General features: G+C 36.6%; 1 protein-coding gene across 1 annotated transcript in view; it reads left to right on the top strand.

Moving 5' to 3' along the window:
- The window catches only part of STIM2 (stromal interaction molecule 2), a 171491-nt gene that overhangs the window by 56183 nt on the left and 92430 nt on the right, over nucleotides 1-22878 (top strand). Inside the window, exon 2 of the mRNA XM_027103201.1 lies at nucleotides 10144-10274. Within this exon, the coding sequence (XP_026959002.1) occupies nucleotides 10144-10274 (131 nt within the window). The remainder of the gene's footprint in view (nucleotides 1-10143; nucleotides 10275-22878) is intronic.

Here is a 22878-nt window from a genome sequence, read left to right as displayed (position 1 = left end):
GGGATTGAACCCGTGTCCCCTGCATTGGCAGGCGGATTCTTAACCACAGTGCCACCAGGGAAGTCCCTTTTATACAATTTTTAAAGGTTACTTTCCATTTACCATTATTACAAAATATTAGCTGTGTTTCCTGTGTTGCACAGTACATCCTTGAACCTATCTTACACCCAGTAGTTTGTAGTTCTCACTTCCCCACCCATATATTGCCCCCACCCCGCCCAGGCACTATAGAGCAGACTTTATATCTGAGTCTGTCTGTCTTGTTATATTCACTAGCTTGTTTTACTTTTTAGATTCCACAAATAAGTGATAGCATACAGTATTTGTCATTCTCTGTCTCACTGATTTCACTCAGCATAATACCTTCCAAATCTATTCATGTTGCTGCAAATGGCAAAATTTCATTTTTTTATAGCTGAGTAGTATTCCTTTTTATTTATATACCACATTTTCTTTATCCATTCATCTGTTGGTGGACACTTTGGTTGCTTCCATATCTTGACGATTGTAAATAATACTGCTATGAACATTGGGGTGCATGCATCTTTTTGAATTAGTGTTCTGATTTTTTTTTTTTTGGATATATACCCAGGAGTGGAATTGCTGGGCCAAATGATAGTTCTGTTTTTAGTGTTTTGAGAAACCTCTGTACTGTTTTCCACAGTGGCTGCACCAATTTACATTCCCACCAACGGTGTACAAGGGTTCCCTTTTCTCCATATCCTCGCCAACATTTTTTATTTGTGTTCTTTTTGATGATAGCCATTCTCACAAGTGTGAGATGATAATCTCGTGGATTTGATTTGCATTTCTCTGATGATTCTGATGGTGAGAATTTTTTTCATGTGCCCTTTGGCTATCTGCATTTCCTCTTTGGAAAAATGTCTATTCAGTCATTCTGCACATTTTTTAATTGAGTTTTTTTTTAAAATCACCTTTTTAAAAAAAATTTTATTGATTTTTGGCTGCTTTGGGTTGTCGTTGCTGCGTGCGGGCTTTCTCTAGTTGCAGTGAGCAAGGGCTGCTCTTCGTTGTGTATGTGGGCTTCCCATTGCAGTGGCTTCTTTTGTTGTGGAGCATGGGCTCTAGGTGCGCAGGCTTCAGTAATTGTGGCACGCACACTCAGTAGTTGTGGCTCACGGGCTCTAGAGCGCAGGCTCAGCAGTTGTGGCACATGGGCTTAGTTGCTTCATGGCATGTGGGGTATTCCTTGACCAGGGCTCGAACCCGTATCCCCTGCATTGGCAGGTGGATTCTTAACCACTGCGCCACCAGGGAAGCCCAAGTGGTTTGTTTTTTGATGTTGAGTTATATGAGCTATTTATATATGGTGGATATTAATCCCTTATCGGTCATATCATTTGCAAATATTTTCTCCCATTCATCAGGTTGTCTTTTTGTTGATGGTTTCCCTTGCTGTGCAAAAGCTTTTAAGTTTAGGTAGGTCCCATTTGATTATTTTTGCTTTTATTTCCTTTACTTTAGGAGGCAGAGCCAAAAAAATATTGCTGTGATATATGTAAAAGAGTGTTCCACCTATGTTTTCCTCTAGGAGTTTTATAGTATCTGGTCTTACATTTGGGTGTTTAGTCCATTTTGAGTTTATTTTTGTATATGGCTTAGAGAATGTTCTAATTTCATTCCTTTACATGTAGCTGTCCAGTTTTCCCAGAACCACTTATTGGAGAGACTGTCTTCTGCATTGTATATTCTTACTTTGTTTCTTATAGATCAATTGACCATAAGTGTGTGGGTTTATTTCTGGGATCTCTATTATGTTCCATTGATCTTTGTCTGTTTTTGTGCCATTACCCCATTGTTTTGATTACTGTAGCTTTGTAGTATAGTCTGAAGTCAGGAAGCATGATTCCTCCAGCTCTGTTCTTTCTCAAGATTGTTTTGGCTGGAGTGTATTTTTTTTAAAATTAATTTATTTTTTATTTATTTATTTTTGGCTGCGTTGGGTCTTCGTTGCTGTGCACGGGCTTTCTCCAGTTGCAGTGAGCGGGGGCTACTCTTTGTTGTGGTGCGCGGGCTTCTCATTGCAGTGGCTTCTCTTGCTGCAGAGCACGGGCTCTAGGCACGTGGGCTTCAGTAGTTGTGGCACGTGGGCTCAGTAGTTGTGGCTTGCGGGCTCTAGAGCGCAGGCTCAGTAGTTGTGGCGCACGGGCTTACTTACTCCGCGGCATGTGGGATCTTCCTGGAGTAGGGATCGAACCTGTGTCCCTGCATTGGCAGGTAGATTCTTTTTTTTTTTTTTTTTTTTTTGTGGTACACGGGCCTCACTGTTGTGGCCTCTTCCGTTGCGGAGCACAGGCTCCGGACGCGCAGGCTTAGCGGCCATGGCTCATGGGCCTAGCTGCTCTGCGGCACGTGGGATCTTCCCGGATCGGGGCACGAACCCATGTCCCCTGCATCAGCAGGCAGACTCTCAACCACTGCGCCACCAGGGAAGCCCGCAAATTTACTATTATTCCCATTTTACAGATGAAGAAGTTAAGGCAAATAAGTTAAATAACTTTCCTGAGGTTATATAATAAGAGGCAGAATGAGAATGAATTAAAAGTTCTTTTTCCTCCTACAGAGTGCTCAACATTTCTCATCTGAAAAATTGGGATAGTGATTTTATTTTTGACTGTTGTTAAGTTCTCGCACTGAGAGAGAAGTGAAACAGAGAAGTGAAACAGTTGGATCAATGCCTGTCAGTAACAGCAATGTTCTCTTTATTTCCTGAGGTGTTGATATAGGTAGAATGGTTTTAATGGTCTTTGTTCTACATAGCTTATGTTTTGCTTATAGCTTTTTAAAAAATTGTGGTAAAATATATATAACATAAAATTTACCATTTAAACCATTTTAAGTATATAATTCAGTGCCATTAAGTACATGCACAGTGTTCTGGTTGTAACTTTGAATTATCATTTTCTTCCCTCCAAAACAAATAAAAATAAGCAAAGCTATTTCACTACTCTGTGCACATAATGTTGCTAATCAAAATGTTAGAGTTTAGGGCTTCCCTGGTGGCGCAGTGGTTAAGAATCCGCCTGCCAATGAGGGAACATGGGTTCGAGCCCTGGGCTGGGAAGATCCCACATGCCATGGAGCAACTAAGGCTGCATGCCACAACTACTGAGCCTGTGCTCTAGAGCTTGCAAGACACAACTACTGAGCCCACTGCCACAATTACTGAAGCCCGCGTGCCTAGAGCCTGTGCTCTGCAACAAGAGAAACCACCGCAATGAGAAGCCCACGTACCGCAACAAAGAGTAGCCCCCACTCGCTGCTACTAGAGAAAGCCCGTTCACAGCAATGAAGACCCAATGCAGCCATAAATAAATAAATAGATAAATAAATAAAGTTAGTGTTTATAGCATCCTGGGAAATTAGGAGTCGGTAAATAAGTGTATGCATGCATCTGTTTACTTTTGTTTTTTGCACCTAGTCAACAATATTTTCCTGCATATGACAGATACAGCAAAGTTATACTCAGATATAGTATTGCTTTCTAGGAAGTTATAGTATAAAACACAGTGGGAAAAATTAGGCAGCTGTCAATGAATCTAGAGATAAATACAGCTGCATAAATATTTCTCATTTATTTACATACATTAAATGAACATATTGGTTAACCACAAATGTAAGTGTAGATATTTTTGGGTTGAGGAATGTGTTGGTAAATGAATTGCATATTAAGATAGTTTTGAGGCAGAGGCATCACCTTGTCTCCTACCTTTAGAGAGGCTCTTTGAGAAGATTAGTGGGAACTTTTTGAGGTGGCAAGGACAAGATGCTTTGTGAGGGTGGGGGAATAAGTGGGAGTGAAATAATCAGAAGATGGTAAGTTGAAAAATATCCCTGGAAAGTGGGAAAGGACCTAAGTAACTAAGTTTGTATCAGATAGTCTGTTTAAAACATTTGGAAGGTATAATTGAACTTAGCAATTTTTAAGGGAAATTTTTAGCTAACAGATGAGGGGAAAGTTCTTTCTTTTTACAAGAGTCAGACTAATTAATGAGGACTTTGTAAACGAAGTCAGTGATTCAGAGCTCCAAGAGGCAGTCATTAATCAGAAAGGGTTTCAAAATAAAGGCTCTTTATTTTCTTTTCAGTATAATACTTAAGCCATAATTTGATATATCAGCAGTGGTTTCTCAGCCCTGTTGTTGGTGAGGTCTGTCTCCTTTGTTGAACTTTTCAAAAATCTGAGTTAAACATTTGAGATTCAGAATCCACCTGCATTTTTATAGCCTCCTGGTATAGCGTCGTGTATACGAGTTACAATTTTCCTTTTCTCATTTGTTGTTCTGGCATGTAATATACTTTCAGTAAATATTAGCATAGTTTGAATATCTATGAAATTATATTTCCTGGTACCATATACCAGGAAATATAATAGATTATGGGTTGAAACTTCTCTTTAAAAAAGTATGTGGCAGCCTTTATTATTTATTTATTAGACTTTTTGAGAAACATCCATTAATCCTCCTGTATGCCAGGTGTTGGTGATATGCTAGACATTGGGATAATAAGAGAAATAAGGCAGACTCTGCCTTAAAGAGGATATCAAAAAAGAAAGAAGACATTATTCACTTTCTTTTTGAGTTTGAATCAGATTGTTGGTTTATTGAAAAATGACACCAAACGGTTATCTCTGAAGATTTTAGAGAAGATTTGCTCTCAAAATATTCAGATTGAAGTGTTTAATTTGATAAATGCTTGAACTATTAGTGGAAGCACCAAGTATGAACAATATTTATTTAAAATTTTTCTCTCAGTGGTAGTAATTAAGAAAATCCTAATCATGAGACTCATAAAAGTTGCCAGCGTGGTAAGCCATGTTCTTGGCAGTATATGATGTTGCACATTGTTAATGGGCTACAGTCATTGGTTTGTGATGAAAAGTCGGCTGGCTCTCCTTCTTAGTTCTCTTCTGCATGAAATTTGCTGACCTCAAAGGTATTATAGGAGGGAAACTAGCTTTAAAGACTGGATTTACTTTTTCAGTTTCATTTATTTCTTAAGCTCTTATTTTCTTACATTTCTGAACCATATTCCTTGCCTATATCAATTGGGACAACAAAATATAGAATATGGCATAAATATTTATGCCTCTAGTAAAGGCTTAATGGAATCACATTTGGCGCAGTTTGTAACTCTGTGTTGTTTAGTTTCACTCAGCCAAATAGAAGTTACCTTTGTTTTACCTAGACTTTTATTAGTTCATTCTAAAAATGTCAGTCATATTTGTCTCCTTTCTCTCAGTACACTCAGTTGTCACTTCAGTCTGACCTCTTCCATCTATCCTCACTGCTGTGGTTGTAGTTTATGTTGTTACTTCCTGCCTGTGCTGTTGGAATAGGCATTCACTGGTAACAAGCATGTAAACTGAGACTATAGTTTTTTCTCTAGATTAAAATAAAATTGACTATATGGGAAAACATTTTTTGAACTTGAAAGCACTACACAAAATATAAGTTGTGATTTCTGTTATATTTGCCATCAAGTCACAGTTCACTTAAAAATGATCAGTGGCTTCTTTTAGTCTCTTCTTTCTTGGTTCATTGCCATTCACTGACGGATAACCCCAAGCCATCTTTCCAGATTCACATCCTACTGCTCCTCCACCCATGCTTGCTAGTGTTTTCTTCCTCCCTCTGGGCAGTACTGTTAGCTGGCAGAGGACAGTTCCTTGTTATGTGGGACTGGCCTCCCCAGCCCTCCGCTGAAGGCCTGCAGCAGCAGATGGAGAGGTGAGCAGCGAGGAGCCCTGAGTAGCACTCTCAGTAGAGAGCCAGTCTGCTAGCCAGACTGCTCTTTGTGGGTCCCAGATATCGTCTTATTTCCTCTTTGGGTTTGTTCTTGTTTTCTCTTTTTCTAACCCCACTTACTAAAATCCAATTTCTCTTTCCTAATACCACCAAAAATGCAATTGCTTGCATGTAAAAGCCAGTCAGCCATAATTATTTATTAGGACTGTATAATAATAATGTACATATATTATAACATATATAATAATAGTAATAATATATAGTCATGAATAAAACAAACTTAGTCCTTGCCTTCATGAAATTTTATCTTTGCTGCTAAAGTATAAGGGCCTTGAATCTTAAATATTTTAAAGTTCCCCTCCATTATTTTTTTATAATGTGTTGTATATTTTCATTAAGTATTTAAACAGCAGTATTTGACAGTGAAAAAATAGACTTTATACTTTAGGCTCTTGGGGGCCACTGAATACTTTTAATTGGAGCAGGAGTAATATTAGTAGATTTCTACTAGCACTTAGAGTTAACTTTAGTACTATAAAGAGGTGAGGGGTTTTACTGTCACTTTCTACATCTTAGTTTTCTAATCAGCCAAGTAATTCTGTGAAGTTTTTCTCTTCCAAACATTTATATTGGAAACCAGTTAGGTAAGTAATGCAGTAAACATATTTTTTGAGTGCTTACTATGTGCCAGACACTTCTAGGCACTCAGAAAAGAGCAACAATCAGAACAAGGCCTTTCATCTCATGATTGCATTATAGTGGAGGATTGGACAGTAAGAAAGTAAATACATAATATATGCACTGTGATTAAGTGCTGTGAAGAAAAATATAACAAATAGAAAAGGGGAAGGCTATTTTAGATAGGGAAATAAGATGACCTCTGAGGAGAAACATTTGTGCTGGAATGAACCAACAGTGGGTGTACTTGGGAGAAAGAGCTTTGCAGGCCAAGGAAACTGCAAGTAGAGGGTTTCAGTGAGTAATTTATTAACGTTTTTTCCCCTTTATTGTCACTTTAGAATAATCTGTAGATCCCTCTATAGTCTGACCCTCAATGATATTGTCAGTCTTTTCTCTTAATTACCTAGTCAAATGGTAATAATAATGCCTATTTTATAAACAAAGTGAAATATATAATTTATATATAAATTTATGTAATATGTTATAGACACTCTGTAATTGATAGTTACTGTCATCATTATTTTGTTAGTATAACTATTAGCAGCTTATGTTCTTGCCTATTCATGTCTTCCTAGAGAACACTTGCTCATCTTTTAAGAATCAATGTGTAAATATCACTTTCTCCTCAAATCTTCTTGCTATACAGGACTACTCCCTTAGTTTTACTGTCATTATATATTTATTACATGTCTGTCATTGTACTTGCCATATTTAACTTTGCTTTTACCCTTTGTATACCTGGCTTCTAACCTGAAGTCTGGCATTTATGTATTTTGCTAGATAAGTAACAAATTCAGAAGTTTATTTAGTTGGCTTCTAATATTTATATTTGTTTAAACTTTCAACATATGTCTGTTACTGTGGTAGTATACTTATTGTAAAGGTTTTTTCAAGGGGAGTGTGAATTAAAGGTACGTTATTCTCAAAAGGAGAAGTAATCTAAGAAGTATAGGTCTGTATTTCAGATTATGTCTGTCATTTATGAGGTATCTAGTGATCCCCTTCCTTGGGACACATTTATGCTTCTTGGTTCTCTCTGCTTCTCAGCCAGGTTCTGGCAGTATCTATGATAGCAATCCTTTATTCTTCTCTGACACTGGTGACACTGACGCATTTATGTTCATTATACTGACACTCGAACATGAATTGGAGTCTTGAAGACTGGTGTGAATCCCAGGTCTGTCATTTCTAGGGGTGTGATCTTAAGAAAGTAACTCATTAGTCTCATTTCCTCATCTGAAAAATGGAGATAATATGTTCCTCACACAGGGTTGTAGGGATTACATTATGTACATGAAAGAGCATTGGCTTCTAGAATATATCAGATGTTTCTTATTAGGTGAAATCATTTTAATTCAGTAACTCTGTTTCTGCAGAATCAGATTGAGCGTTTGTTTGGCTTTGGGTAGAGGAAAACAAGGTGGAATTTAACAATGGTGTTGATTGCTGACTTTGGTTAAGTCTTACTCTGTTTCAGCTGATTCCTTTTTTTCTCAGTGGAATGTGCTGGTCTTGATCCAGAGGAAAGAAAGGAATGCTCAGCATAATAATGCTAGAAAGATATATCACACCACATTGCATTTAACACAAGGTGAGGGCACCAAGGGGAGGAAATTTGCCTTAGTTAGGTGTCCAGCACCAAGTACAGGACCTGGCACATGACAGGCACTCCATATCATGTTTAAATGAACAAGTGATTCTGTTTAGATGAGAAACCTGTTCTGGCTATGGAGTACATAGTGCATTTTGGGTAGCTAAGGTAGATGTCTGTAAGATGTTGGCAAAGGAGACTGATTTTGGTATTTTAGCAGTTGTCTTTGAAACCATTATACCTGATTCATTATATGTACAGTTCTTTTATATCATATTATATAAAATGCATAAATGTATAAATGTATAAAATTGTATAAAATCATATTGTATAAAAAGCTTAAGCTTTTTAATGTTTCTGCCGTCCTCACTGTTGACTTCGCTTAGAGAGTTTGACAACAAAGCCTATTTAATCAGAGTGAGTGATGCTGAGACTTTCCTTATTGTACTAGTTGTAATAACTTTCACTTCATATGTTTGTTAGCAAAATAAATATGTGTTAAAAATATGTCTGCTGGAGGCAGTAGCATGTTGTATACACATCTTCTTCACACCATGTGTTGTTGTGATACCTGAGAGCTTATATTTTATTTTGCATCCATTCAGAATAACTTGTGGGCATATGAGGGTTCTGGATATCTTGTGAATTAGGGATCGTAATTGACCATTATGCCTGTAAGTTCTTAGATTTTAGCAAATCTTAATCAGAGTTTTGAATATTTATACACATATTTATGTCACATAACTTATAATTTCATTTTTAGAGAGTTTCCTTTTCTGTTTCCTTCCCTTCTAAGATTAAAGGAATCAAAATTAAGTTTCAGATTAAAAACTTAAAACTATTAAATGTTAAATTGCCAAAATGTTCTATAAGTAGAACATGCAGGTAATATAGGCTTAAATTGTTTTTTTTTTTAGAAAATTATTAGTTTGTCTCCAGGACTGGCTTCTTTTCTTGTAATTTTTTTTCCTAAATGCAGAATTAGATATTCTTAGGCCGTTATGGCTGCAATAGAGCTTAGTAAACATCTAGTCTACTTGCTTTATTTTAGAGAGGTAACTAAGATACAAGGACAAGTGATTTGTCCACAGTCAGTTAATTCATAACAGGACCAGATGATAAACTAGATTTTTAACTATTGTTGAGGAGATGGCCAAACTGTGGCTAACCCTTCTGTTATGCTAATAACCACTTTAAACTTTAAGACCATACTGTTCCTAGAAATACATGTGGATCTGATGATGTTTTAAAAGGATATTATTTTAGTGACCTGGTAGAAGTCAGTTCCTGGAATTTGTCAATCCAGCAGTCAGCCAGATTGGGTGTGAGTGAAGTTTCAGTACTTTTCCATTTTGGTATGTAGACTGTTTACTAATTGAGTCAACAGGAGGTAATTTTTACTAATCTCATTTTAAGCCATGAAAAGCCCCACATTCTCTTTAAATTGTTAGTTTTGACAACCTAGATGTGAGGATTCACTCATTTTCCATAGGAAAAGTTTTAGCCAATAAATGTATGTTAAGAAAAACATGAAGAACAAGATTTTTAAAAATTCAGTTTTTCTTTGTTGAATCTAAGAAGTTATACATTTTATTTTAAAAAGTCATATGGTGGACTCTTGGATTCTGTTAGAAGAATGATTAAAAAATGTCTAAGGATCATGTGAATAGTCTTCATTTCTTTTTCTTGTATTCTTTGTGATGTTTCCCTAGGACTTACATTTTAAACTGGACTATATAAAAATAGCACCTTGTACTCTGTGATGTTTAGTTTTTTTTTCCTTTTTTTAAAGGAGAGAGTTTATCTGTTTTGGGGGAGGAATAATTTATAAATATAATGATCTGGATAAGAAGAGTGTAGACAACCTGAATTTAGTACTGGTTTTAGTTGACTAATATCAATTAAATTGAATTATTTATTTTTAGTCAGTGTGTTCATATATTATACTTTTGATGTGAAGAATACCCTACTAGACTTCTTAAAGCCTCTTAGTTTGACTTAGTCTGAAATTTAATTTGTTGGTTTTGTTTTAAATTACATTCTCTTGACTATAGCTTGTGTTTGGGGATTGCAAGTTAGTAATTGCCCTTTGTTCTATTTCAGATCCCTGCATGTCACTGAGTCCACCATGCTTCACAGAAGAAGATAGATTTAGTCTGGAAGCTCTTCAAACAATACATAAACAAATGGATGATGACAAAGATGGTGGAATTGAAGTAGATGAAAGTGATGAAGTAGGTGGAAACCCTTTTTCCCTGGTATTCTCTTAAAACAGAATGACCAAGTTTTTAGTCTTAAATTTTCCCATTATTCCTTGTATGACTGAACTCCTTCATCTTCATCATCTTTAGTTTTTCTCTTTACATTTTAATTTTACCCTTTGTATTTACATGGTTTTTCTTTTTTTTCACATCTATACAGGTCTTCTCAGTTTTATAAGAATTCCCACTCTGTGTACTTGGGTTTCTCAAACATATATCCTATTCTGACTATGTCAGTTATCTATTGCTGCTTTACAAACCACCACAAAATTTAGTGGCCTAAAACAACATTTTGTTATTTCTCCTGATTCTCTGGGTTGACTGGGCTTTGCTGAGCACTTTTTCTGTTCCCGTAGTTATGGCCTGAGGTCACTGTGGCAGTTGCATTCAGTTGCCAGCTCTGCTGGGCTGGAATATCTCAGATGACCTCTTTTCCACCAGAGTCTCTCTCCATCCAGTCTCTCATCATTCAGGAGTCTAGCTCAAGCTTCCTTACAGCATGGCAGCCAGCTTCCAGGTGGCAGTGTTCCAAGAGAACAAGTTCCCATGTGAAAGTGCTTATCATGCCCCTGCTTGCCAATGCCTGTTAATATCAAATTGTCTTAAAGCAAGTTATTTGGCTGAACTCAGAGTCTGTGTTGGAAAGGATTATACAAGGATATGAATACCAGGAGATGTGGTTTACTGGGGGTCACCAATGTCCTAATCTACTGTACTCACTGTACAAATAAATAGTACTTTATTTCTTAAGCATTCTCATCTTACCCCTATTGTCCCTTTTAGTTTTCTTCTTAGAGGTTGTTTTCTTTATTTGACTCCGGTCTCATTCTAACCAAATTCCCCAGTCATTTTTTAGTTCTTTTCACTCTTTTTGTTGTATTTGTCACTGTTGAGATGCTTCTCTTTTAGTTTACGTAATACTAAATTACACTATTTTCTACATTATTATCTAATGTTGTATAACAGTGACATCCTCTCATCACATTTTTGTCTAATCACATTGTTACGTAACAGAAACATTCTCTAAAGATCGATTTTTGACCTGCTGTATAAAACATCTACCTTGAGAATGCTCATCCACTTTTAGGTTACTCGTGATGCCTCCATCTCTAAGCCAGTCCAGATTCTGACGTACATATATTGCTTTCTGCCTGACATCTTTTGAGGGCTCTTGTTTTCAGCTTAGTTTATCTAAAGCAAAATCCCAGATCTCTCTTTGAAATCCCTCACTGTTCAATGGCAATTGTGGACCTACTTCTCCTCAGTTTTTACTCTTTTATTTAATTTTTTTAAAGTTTATTTTATTTATTTTAAATTTTTGGCTGCTTTAGGTCTTTGTTGCTATGTGCAGGCTTTCTCTAGTTGTGGCGAGTGGGGGCTACTCTTCATTGCAGTGCACGGGCTTCTCATTGCGGTGGCTTCTGTTGTTGCAGAGCACGGGCTCTAGGTGCGCGGGCTTCAGTAGTTGTGGCACATGGGCTCAGTAGTTGTGGCTCGCGGCTCACGGGCTCTAGAGCGCAGGCTTAGTGGTTGTGGTGCATGGACTTCGTTGCTCTGTGGCATGTGGTATCTTCCTGGACCAGGGCTTGAACTGTGTCCCTTGCGTTGGCAGGTGGATTCTTAACTGCTGTGCCACTAAGGAAGTACCAGTTTTTACTCTTTTAAATTAGGAGTTGGCAGACTTTTTCTGTAAAGGGCCAAATTATGCGTTGAAATATGCCCCCCCCCCCAAAAAATATTTTGAAGTCCTAACCCCCAGTACCTCATAATGTGACCTTATTTGGAAATAGGTTCATTTCAGATGTAGTTATTTAAGAGGAGTGTATATTGGAGTAACATGGGCTCTTAATCCAATATGACTGGTGTCCTTGTAAGAGAGGAGAACACCATGTGGACAGACAGACACAGGGGAGAAGATGATCATGTGACAGTGGATGCAGAGATTGGAGTTATGCAGCTACAAGTCAAGGAATGACAAGAATTGCTGGTGACACCAAAAGCCAAGAGAAAGGCATGAAACAGATTCTCCCTTAGAGCCTTTCAGAGAGCATGGCCCTGCTGACACTTTATTTAGATTTATAGCCTCCAGACCGTGAAAGAATAAATTTCTGTTATTTTAAGCCACTCAGTTTATGGTACTTTGTTACAGCAGCCATAGGAAACGAATATAGGCCAGCTAGCAAATAGTTTAGATTTGTGTGAGCTGCATGATCTCTGTTGGATCTACTTAACTCTCCCATTGTAGTGCCCAGCAGCCATAGACAGTATATGAACTAATGGTCATGGCTGTGTTCCAATAAAACTTTGTTTGCAAAGACAGCCATCAGTCTGTAGTGTGCCAACCCCTGCTATAAATAAAATTTTGTGTTCTTAGAATTTAGTCCTTTTTCATTTACCTGTTTTAGTTATTTACTTATTCCATTTTAATCTAGGTATTTATTATCTTATGCCTAGATTATTACCTCTAATTTTTTCCTCTCTAATCATCATGCATATCACTTTTGAGAGTGTCTTTCTCTAGCTAAGAAATTTAACAGTGATTTCTTAGTACTTATTAGATCAGATATTAACTCTTTAGTCTTTTTTTTTTTTTTACTATCTCTGCATCAGCTGATTCATGCTTACTGAGAGATAATCTCTTCTCATTGTGGTTAAATCATTTTAATTAGAGTTCAGTTCTATTAATACCAAAATCATGGCTTTCAGTTCAAAGTAGTCAAATTTATTTCTTTCATTTTTGGAACTGCAGATGACAGGATAGTCCTATTTTACATTGTTTCCAACTTAAAAAGTATTTGAAGTATGTAAATATATTCTGTTGGTCGTAAAGTAGAGTAAATGAAATGAAGTTGATGATTATTAGGAATTTTACTTGCTGGAATATAACAAAGTAGTTGTCATTTATTGAGGGTCACTTTATTATACTGAGTAATTCATTCTCTCAACATCATCACCATTCCTTCTCTTTCTTCCAGTACAAACACACACATACACACAATAAAATCAAGCTATAAAACTACTTTTTAGAAGTAATACTCTGAATTATTAGTGATGAATTGTTCTTTCTAATCCTCCCAAGATTGTCTAAATTGTTTACTTAGTTGCTAATATAGTTGCTTAAGATTTTGATTATCAAATATTCTAACATAAATTCCATTTATTCCATAAATTATTACTATCTATATGAATTATGGAGTCAATAGAATTTTATGTTCATATATTTGATGCTCTTTGTAGAGGAAATTATTCTCTAGACTAAACAGATTTCCTGAAATTATTGTTGTACATTTTCTTAGTCATTTACAGTATTAGTTTGATCAAATTCCATGTCAACCCAGAGAGAGTGTAGTCTTTAGTAGATGAGTACTCTGTGCAGTTTCATAATTCTGTCCATCAATTAGATTGGAGATAATTTACAACACTAATTCTTGTACTGTGTTGAAAGGTTATAATTTTAAGTTATTACACTGATGGTGCTAAGGTTTCCTTTGATTTTGGTATTTCTGAGGAACTAATCATTGCTTAGATTGTTTTAGGTTAAGAAATATATTAATTCAGAGGGATTATTATTTTTTTTTTATAATTTATTTTTTTTGGCTGTGGTGGGTCTTTGTTGCTGCACGCAGGCTTTCTCTAGTTGCGGCGAGTGGGAGCTACTCTTTGTTGCAGCGCAGGGGCTTCTCATTGCTGTGACTTCTCTTGTTGTGGAGCACGGGCTCTAGGCACACGGGCTTCAGCAGTTGTAGCTTGTGGGCTCTAGAGCGCAGGCTCAGTAGTTGTGGTGCACGGGTTTAGTTGCTCTGCGGCATGTGGGATCTTCCTGGACCAGGGCTCGAACGCGTGTCCCCTGCATTGGCAGGCGAATATGGTTAATTTGAAGAGTTTTAGTATTATAAAATGTTTGAAAAGAGTGGTGTGCACTTTCACTTTTTAAAGCTGGAATAGTTTTAGGTAGCCATATTTCAGAAGTTACAAATTAACTTATTAAGATTGGTTAATTCTGAGCCTAGAATAAGGCTAGATTCTTTATATTAAAAATCTACTTAATAAAATTACTTTTGTTATTAATTGATATATCAAGTTATAAATATTACTACTCTGGGGTGTTTTCTGACACCAACCAGTTCTTCAGTTTTCCAACACCAACTGCATTTTCAACAATTCAATTCAATTCTGACGCTCTCTCCCTGATCCCACAAGTTAAAGGGCTCAGTCTCATAATACTGCCCTTTACCTCAGATCCCAGTCACAAGTCTCTGGTTATGTTTTTGAACTTCTGACTGACTGGCGATAAATCTGGGGTTCCCATGGCTCCTTCCTCAGGTTTGAACATTTGCTGGGTATGTATCTGAAAAAAACAAAAAAACACGAATTCAAAAAGATACATGCACCCCAGTGTTCATAGCAGCATTGTTTACAATTGCCAAGATATGGAAGCAACCTAAGCATCCATCAGCAGATGAGTGGGTAAAGAAGATGTGGTACATAAATACAGTGGAATACTACTCAGCCATAAAAAGAATGAAATTTTGCCATTTGTAGCAACGTGGATAGACTTGGAGGAGTGTTAGGCTAAGTGAAATAAGCCAGACAGAGAAAGAAAAATACTGTTTGATAGCACTTATATGTGGAATCTAAAAAATAAACTAGTGAATAATACAAAAAAGAAGCAGACTCACAGATATAGAGAACAAACTAGTGGTTACCAGTGGGGAGAGGGAAGAGGGGAGGGGCAATATAGGGGTAGGAGATTAAGAGGTACAAGCTATTATATATAAAATAAATAAGCTACTGTACAACACAGGGAATATAGCCAATATTTCATACTAATTATAGAGTATAACCTTTACAAATCACCATATTGTACACCTGTAACTTATATAATATTGTACATCAACTGTACTTCAGTTAAAAAAAAGGAAAATTTGCTGGAATGGCTCACAGAACTCAGGAGAACACTTTACTTATGTTTACTGGTTTATTAAAAAGGATATAACTCTGGAACAGCCAAGTGCTGTATATCTATAGGACAAGGTATGGTAGAAGGCGCATGGAGCTTCCATGCCCTCTCTGGGCATGCCGCCCTCCCAGCACCTCCCACACCTTGATATATTCACCAACCTGGAAGCTTTCTGAATCTCTAAGTTCAAGAGTTTTTACAGAGCTCAGTTTTCCCAGAGGTCAGGTAGCTGGGACTGAAATTTCCGGTTCTCTGATCACTTGGTCTTTCTCATGATCAGCCCCATCCTGAGGCTATTTAGGGGCCCCTCCCTTAGTCATCTCATTAGCATGAACTCAGGGGTGATTAAAGGAGGAAAGGACACTATCACTGAGGAAATTCTAAGACTTTTAAGAGCTCTGTTCTAGGAACCAGGGATAAAGACCAAATATATTTCTTATTATATCACAATTTAAAAAATATTTAAATATGGAAAAATAGCAAAAATTCATATTTTTTAATTATTAAAAATACCTTCAAGAGAAGGATCTGTTGCAATTGTGTATAATATATAGACAGAGAGGTATTAAGTAAGCTTATGCAGATATTTGACAGCCGATTTGAATGTATTTGATTGCATAATAATTCCTAGAATTACAAGTTATTTTAATCTTTTTATCTCATCATCAGATAGTAAATGCTCAGATGTGTGAAATATTATCATTATCACTGTGCCAAACAAAGTAATCACGCATGGCTGTATAATTTATACTTCAATGGAATTCTTATTGAGTCTTAAATTTTAGTGGAATTCCAAATATTTTGTAATAAAAAAATAATAACTGTTAAAAAGTAAAACTTATGTTAAAAGAACTTAGAATTCTATCAGTATAATAGGTGAACTTGAATGTTGAAAAACAGAAGATATCTTTCTCTCTGTATTTCTTTTAATATGAATATTTAAAAGCAAATATAGTATGCTTCTGTGTTTTATTAGTACCCCCAAAGATCTAGAAATCCATTGTACAGTATGGTAGCTACTAGCTATGTTTGTCTATTGAGCACTTAAAATTGAGGTGTGTTATATGTGTAAAATGCACTTCAAATTTTGAAGATTTACATAAATATTGAAATATTGATTACATGTTGGAAATGATTATATTATGGGCATACTGGGTTACATGAAATATAATATAAAATTAATTTCACTTGTTTTTACTTTTTAATGTGACTCCTAGGAAATTTTTAATCACATATGTAGATCACTATTTATATTGGACAGGACTGATCTTAGAGACTATAGTGTGTTGCAGGCTTTAAGAGAATGGGTTTTTTCTTTTTTTTTTTTTTTGTGGTATGCGGGCCTCTCACTGTTGTGGCCTCTCCCGTTGCGGAGCACAGGCTCCAGACGCGCAGGCTCATTGGCCATGGCTCACGGGCCCAGCCGCTCCTCGGCATGTGGGATCTTCCTGGACCGGGGCACGAACCTGCGTCCCCTGCATCGGCAGGCAGACTCCCAACCACTGCGCCACCAGGGAAGCCCAAGAGAATGGGTTTTTAATTCTGTAGTTTTTGGACCAGTTTGGTGCCTTCAGTTCATTATTGCTACATCTTGATTTGTATTTCTTGTTAAAGTGTCTTTTTTTTTAAAGAAGTGAATATTAATACTGTTATAGGTCTCTAGTAGCCATCATTAGGAAACTTCATGAATTTAATAGGAAACCTTAGAAATTTAAAAATACTTAATTTCTTGTGATTTTTGAATGGAAATATTGCTTTTTAAAAATTTTAGCAAAATATTTAGCATTTGAAAATGCTGGTTGGAAGCTTAATTTTTTTCTCTTTAGTACCTATTGTTTTTGGTCATATGAGAAAGCATTTACTTTTCTAGTTTATTCATTCATTTGATATTGAGCTAATATTTGAGGATCTATTCCATGCCAGATACTCAAATAGATCTTGAAATATATCAGGAAAAAAACAGACAAAATCGCATATAAATCTTGAAGCCCTTAGGCTAACATTCTGATGGGGCTTGTGACTAAACAAAACAAAACTAAACAAGACTAAACAAAACAAGACTAAACAAAGCAAGACTAAACAAAAAACTAAATAAGCAGGGGAAGGGGGATCAGGACATGTAGATAATGGATGGCTGTAATTTTAAATAGGATGGTCATGGCAGGCCTCATTAAGAAGGTAACAAAGTATGTACTGTTTGCAGTGCTTGGACAAGTAAGAGAATAAATATCTGGCAATTTTCCAGAGCTATTCTACAATTGAAATTGGAGGCCTAGGGGTGTTTCAGATTAGGAACAGGATATGCAGCTTTTGCTCTCTAGGTCATTGTCTTCTGACGCAAGATCTAGAAGATTAGATGTCAGTGTATGCTGAATTTGTGACCTGCTTAGATTGAGTTATTGATTACAGTTAAGTTTGCCTGTTCTGTCAATATTGAAGATATTTTGGACAGTGTAGGTACTTGATTAGCCAATAATTTAAATGAGAGTATTGAATGGTTTTGTGGCCCTGAGCACAGCAGTAGGAGGCAGTGAGAACTGACATTGTTATTGCCTACTTCATGACTGGAAGTTTTATTATAGTTCCTAGTGTGTACGAACCTTGTTTTCTGTTTTTATTTTTCCCCCTTTTTCTTTTATATTTTAAAAGGTTTCTTCCCCTTTTTCTACTTTTTCCCCCTTTTTATCCATTCTTCCCGTTCATTTATGTGATTCCAAATAGTTTTAGAGTGTTTGTTATCAGTTGGTTTTGTATACATATGTATATAAAAACAACTTTAAGGCCAACTTATGTGAAAAATCTGGTTGTACCTGGTATTTGTTTTTCTTATATTAGCTATTCTGCCTGAAAAACACCTTTGTCATCATTTCTCGGTACACTTCTCAGAAAACTTAGTTTTAACCACACAGGTGAATCTGTCTGAAACAAGGAGAGTCACTTAAGAAAATAGGCAAAAGTAGGGTTAGAAAAAAATAGGAGAAAATACATTTTAAAAAAGGATCGCTGAGTTTTGAATTACGTGGAGTATTGTTTCTAAAGGAATAACTGCGTCTGTTCTTTACTGAAGTTTTCTAAGTTAAAATTTCAACTTAGATATTAGTTATCAATTATTGTGTAACAAATTCTTCCCAACTTAGTGGTTTACTAAGCCACTCACGGTTTTATCATCTCATGGTTTCCGTGGGTTCGAAATCCAGGAGCAGCTTAGCTGACTCTTGCGGCTCTGGGCCTCTCACTAGCTGCGGTTAAGATGTCAACTGGTATTGCAGTCATCTCAAGGCCTGATTTGGGGAGGATTCACTTCAAGGCCTACTCATGTGGCTGTTGGCTCCACAGGTCCTCACTGGTTGCTGGTTGCAGATGTCGGTCCCCTGCCACATGCCCCTGTCCATAGGGCAGTGGTCTTCCCTGAATGAGAGGGGCTGAAGGGGGTGGGGGGAGCACGGGGGTGGGAGAGAGAAAGTCGGGGGAGGGAGGGAGGGAGAGAGAGAGGGAGAGAGAGAGAGGGAAAGGACAACATGGAAGTCAAAGTCTTTTTGTAACCTCATCTTGGGAGTCCTGTTTCATCACTTTTTGCCATATTCTGTTTGTTGGAAGTGAGTTGCTAGGTCCAGCTGATACTCAAGGGGAGGCAGTTAACACAGGAGCACAAATAAGAGGATGTGGGGATCATTATGAGCCATTTTATTTTATTTGTTTATTTTTGTCTTGTTATCTCATTTTATTTACCTTTTAGAACTCTTCCTATGAGCCATTTTAGAGGCTGCTTATCGTGGTTTGTTTTTGTACTCTCCTAGAGAGATTTGATGGGAAATTCTCAAGCCATGGAATTATAAAGTATAAAAGCAGTAAAGTTATATGACTTCCTTCAAAAGGCTTTGCTTTGGAAGTGACCCACAATAAGACTTTTCATGTTTATCTTTGTATTAGGATATGTCTAACATTTTAAAGCATGTTACATTTGATTAAAGTTATCTACTGAGTAGTACTTTACATGCACAAATGTACCGGTACAACTTATTTGACTGAAGGATCACTTGGCGTTCACCTGAAAGGACAGGCAGGGCAAAGGTAAGGTGAAGAGAGTAGGTGCTAAAGAATTCTTGCTGTTAAATTATAATTATTGAGGTATTTTCCTGTATACTGAAATTTTCATAGTTTAATTAGTTAAAAACTTGATGCCGTAAAAGCAGGCTTTAATTCTTTCTGGAAAATAATAGCAATAAGCATACAACTAGAATAGCAGAGAATGTTGATAGTTATTCCATAGAAAAAAGGGTTAGTGGCCAAAACTGGGAAATGATGAATTAATTTAGTTTTGTTACTGGAGGACTTCTCAAACTTGTATTTATGGATTTATATACTAAAATAACAGAAAACATTTATTTAGCATTTACTGTTTGTTCCACACTGTAAGCACTTTGCATACACTATGGAATGGACTCCTCATAGCAACCCTGTGAACTAAGAATATACCATTATTATCTATTTGCAGATAAGGAATAGGCTTAGAGAGATGAGGCAAATGCCCAGGGTCACCAGCTTATAAATGATAGAACAGACTGAACCCATGGTCTTGATTTCTAGTCTGTGTTGCTTTTCTATGTTAATATATATCATTAATCTCCATCATTATGCCCTCCCCGATACAATTTATAAATAAATAGTTGTATATAAGTAGTATGTGTATATAAAAATATTTTTATTATATATACATTCTGTTATACCAGTGTTACGTCTTTTTAAAATGTTCATGAAAATATAAATTAAAAATGAGATAAAATTAAATATAAATGGAAGTTCTAATGTTTTCTCCCTTTAAAGTGGATTAGACTGTACATCCCTATGGGGTCTGGGCAACCGAATTTGGAGACCACTGCTGTAATGAATTGTAAAGCAAGGTCTGTTATTAGACACATAGGCTTCATTCCATTTTTATAAGAACAGGCAACTGTGAGAATTTTTCAAAAAAGCAATTTCCAGAAACACTGATAATGTTAATATTCTTCTCTAATTTCCACATTTATTGTATACAGGTCTCTACTATACGGCACATCAATTACTGATATTCTTATGATGACCACTCTGCCTTTCATGACTGACATTAGCTCTGATACTGTGATATCTAGAAGAAATGATATTGTAAGAATAGAGGAAAAGTCACACTCATTTATACTAATTTAGAAAAAAAGGTAGGGAATGACTGAGGCAGAAAATTTAGATATCATTTTGATGAGAGAAGAAATGATCAAAATCTACACTTTATTTCCTTTGTTTGAAAAATACCTTTTTCTGTACATTTGCCTATGATTTTTTATTTTAGCTGCAAATTCTAAATTAAAAAATTTAATTTTTAAATTTAATTTTTATTTGGAATGTGTCTAATTATTGATCTGTAGAGCTCATAAAAGAAGTAATGATTTTGAACACCTTTAAATAGGAGTCTGTGCAAGAAACATCCTTCTCGGGCTTCCCTGGTGGCACAGTGGTTAAGAATCTGCCTGCCAATGCGCAGGGGACACGGGTTCGAGCCCTGGTCCGGGAAGATCCCGCACGCCGTGGAGCAACTAAGCCCGTGCGCCACAACTACTGAGCCTGCGCTCTAGAGCCCATGAGCCACAACTACTGAAACGTGCATGCCTAGAGCCCATGCTCTGTAACAAGAGAAGCCACTGCAATGAGAAACCTGCGCACAAAGAGTAGCCCCCGCTCGCCGCAGCTAGAGAAAGCCCGCGTGCAGCAACGAAGACCCAACGCAGCCAAAATTAAAAAAAAGAAAAAAAAAGAAAAGAAAAGAAACATCCTTTTTTTACCTAGGAGGAAGTCATCTCCTGGGGTTTGTGTACAGTATTTTGATCAAAATCTGTTAATATCTGTTTGTTACTTTGCTTATATCTGTTTGTCACTTTGCTTATTACCTCTTCTCTGTTTGCATGTTCTTAACTATGGCTGGAGCTATTCAAAATAACGTGGAGGCTGTATACATGTTTTGGAAGTAAGGCAGAAATAAGGTTGGGGCACTCTTCCATTCAATACTTTGTTCGCATTTAGCCTACAGAATGAGAAAAGAAAGGCAGTGAACCCGTAAGACAAAGTGGATTACTGCAGCCAAATCTTTGGGCCTCAAGGGAGAGAAGTGGAAGAAAAAGAAGTTGGTATAGTTTTGAAAGATTGCTCTAAGGAATAAATCAAAGCGTGCTTCTGGGACAAGCAGCAACTTGTTAGAATCGTTAGGCCCCCTCTCAGCCCTACTAAATCAGAAACTTGGGGGTGGGGCCCAGAAATCTGTTTTAACAAGTCCTTCCATGATTCTGATGCCTGCTTTGTACTTTAATAAATTTTAACAGCTGTTTTTGCGCTATACTTTTGTAACAGTTTTTATAATCTCAGGCATTATATTTGGCTATTGTGATGATCTTGCAAAAGACATTTTTTCCTGCCCCTGTACTTTGTGATTTCACAGTGGCCAAGTTCCACCTTAAAGAGGTCATGGACTTGCAGTTACTATAAAGCAGGGCTATATGTGTATTTTTCTGGATAGAAGGTTCTTTGCTTTTGTTAAAGTAAGATGGTTCTGTAGCCTAGAATGGTTAAGAACTACTGTATGAATTAATGGGATGTATCTTAAGAAAATATCTCATTTTATAGTTATATAAGCATAACTAGAATATTTCTTAAGTTCTAGATTTTCTATCCTGCCTCAGCATTTATTTACTTGAGTACCTGGGCTCTTATGTCTTCCCTTGACAATTATAATACCTATTTACTAGACTTCCTCCTCTATCTCTTTCTTTTCCAATTCATTTACCACCTGCTGTTGTTATCTTTCTCTTTATAGATATTTGATAAGAACTAATTCTAGAGTATTTCAATTCATATACCTCTGTCTCCTTCAAAGCAACCACCGTAGAAACCAGAAGACTTTCTCTTTTCTTACCATCCAGACTGTCTCACCTCTGCCTCTTCAATCTCTTCTTGATGATTCCTTAGTCACAGGTCATTCGAGAGCACCGTTGGTACTATATAGTTCAGTTATATATAGATTAAATATTAGGCTTTTGTTATAGGAACTTAAATACAACAGTTTCTGTAGAAAGATGTGTTTCAAATAGCAAATAATGCTCTTAAACGCAACTGGCTTAACTGGGAATGAATAGTCTATGGTTATGAGTTCTGTCTATAAAGAGCCAAAAACTTCTGAGTTATTTTATGGCCATGAAACATTCAACCCAGGACCTTTTGCCTCTTTCTGGGAATTACCACAACCCCTGCTTCAACTGGTACATATTTTAGCCCCTTCCTCCAAATTATATCTGCTTTTCTTAGTCATACCAAATAATAATCATTAAAAAATACCATTTCCCATTCCTGTTCCATTAATTTTTAATTTACCTTACAAAGAGTTTCGTATTAAATACCGTTATAGGCTGGAAGGGAGCAGAAGCATGGGAGTGTGCATCAGGACCTGCATGTGTACTCCTTCGGTTCCAGCCCGACCGGACTGCCAGTCCTGCCCTTTCCTCCCCCTCCTTTCCTGGGCATTTTTAGGATCACAGCATGGCATTGCATTTATGTAATTCTTTTTTTTTTTTGAGAGTTTAGCACACTTAACATATT

Source organism: Aethalodelphis obliquidens, unplaced genomic scaffold (assembly GCF_003676395.1).
Source record: "Aethalodelphis obliquidens isolate GAN/ISIS:26980383/991018 unplaced genomic scaffold, ASM367639v1 scaffold6, whole genome shotgun sequence".
Classification (NCBI taxonomy): Eukaryota; Metazoa; Chordata; class Mammalia; order Artiodactyla; family Delphinidae; genus Aethalodelphis; species Aethalodelphis obliquidens.
The sequence above is the reverse complement of the archived record's forward strand: the minus strand, read 5'-3'. Positions and strand labels throughout refer to the sequence as shown.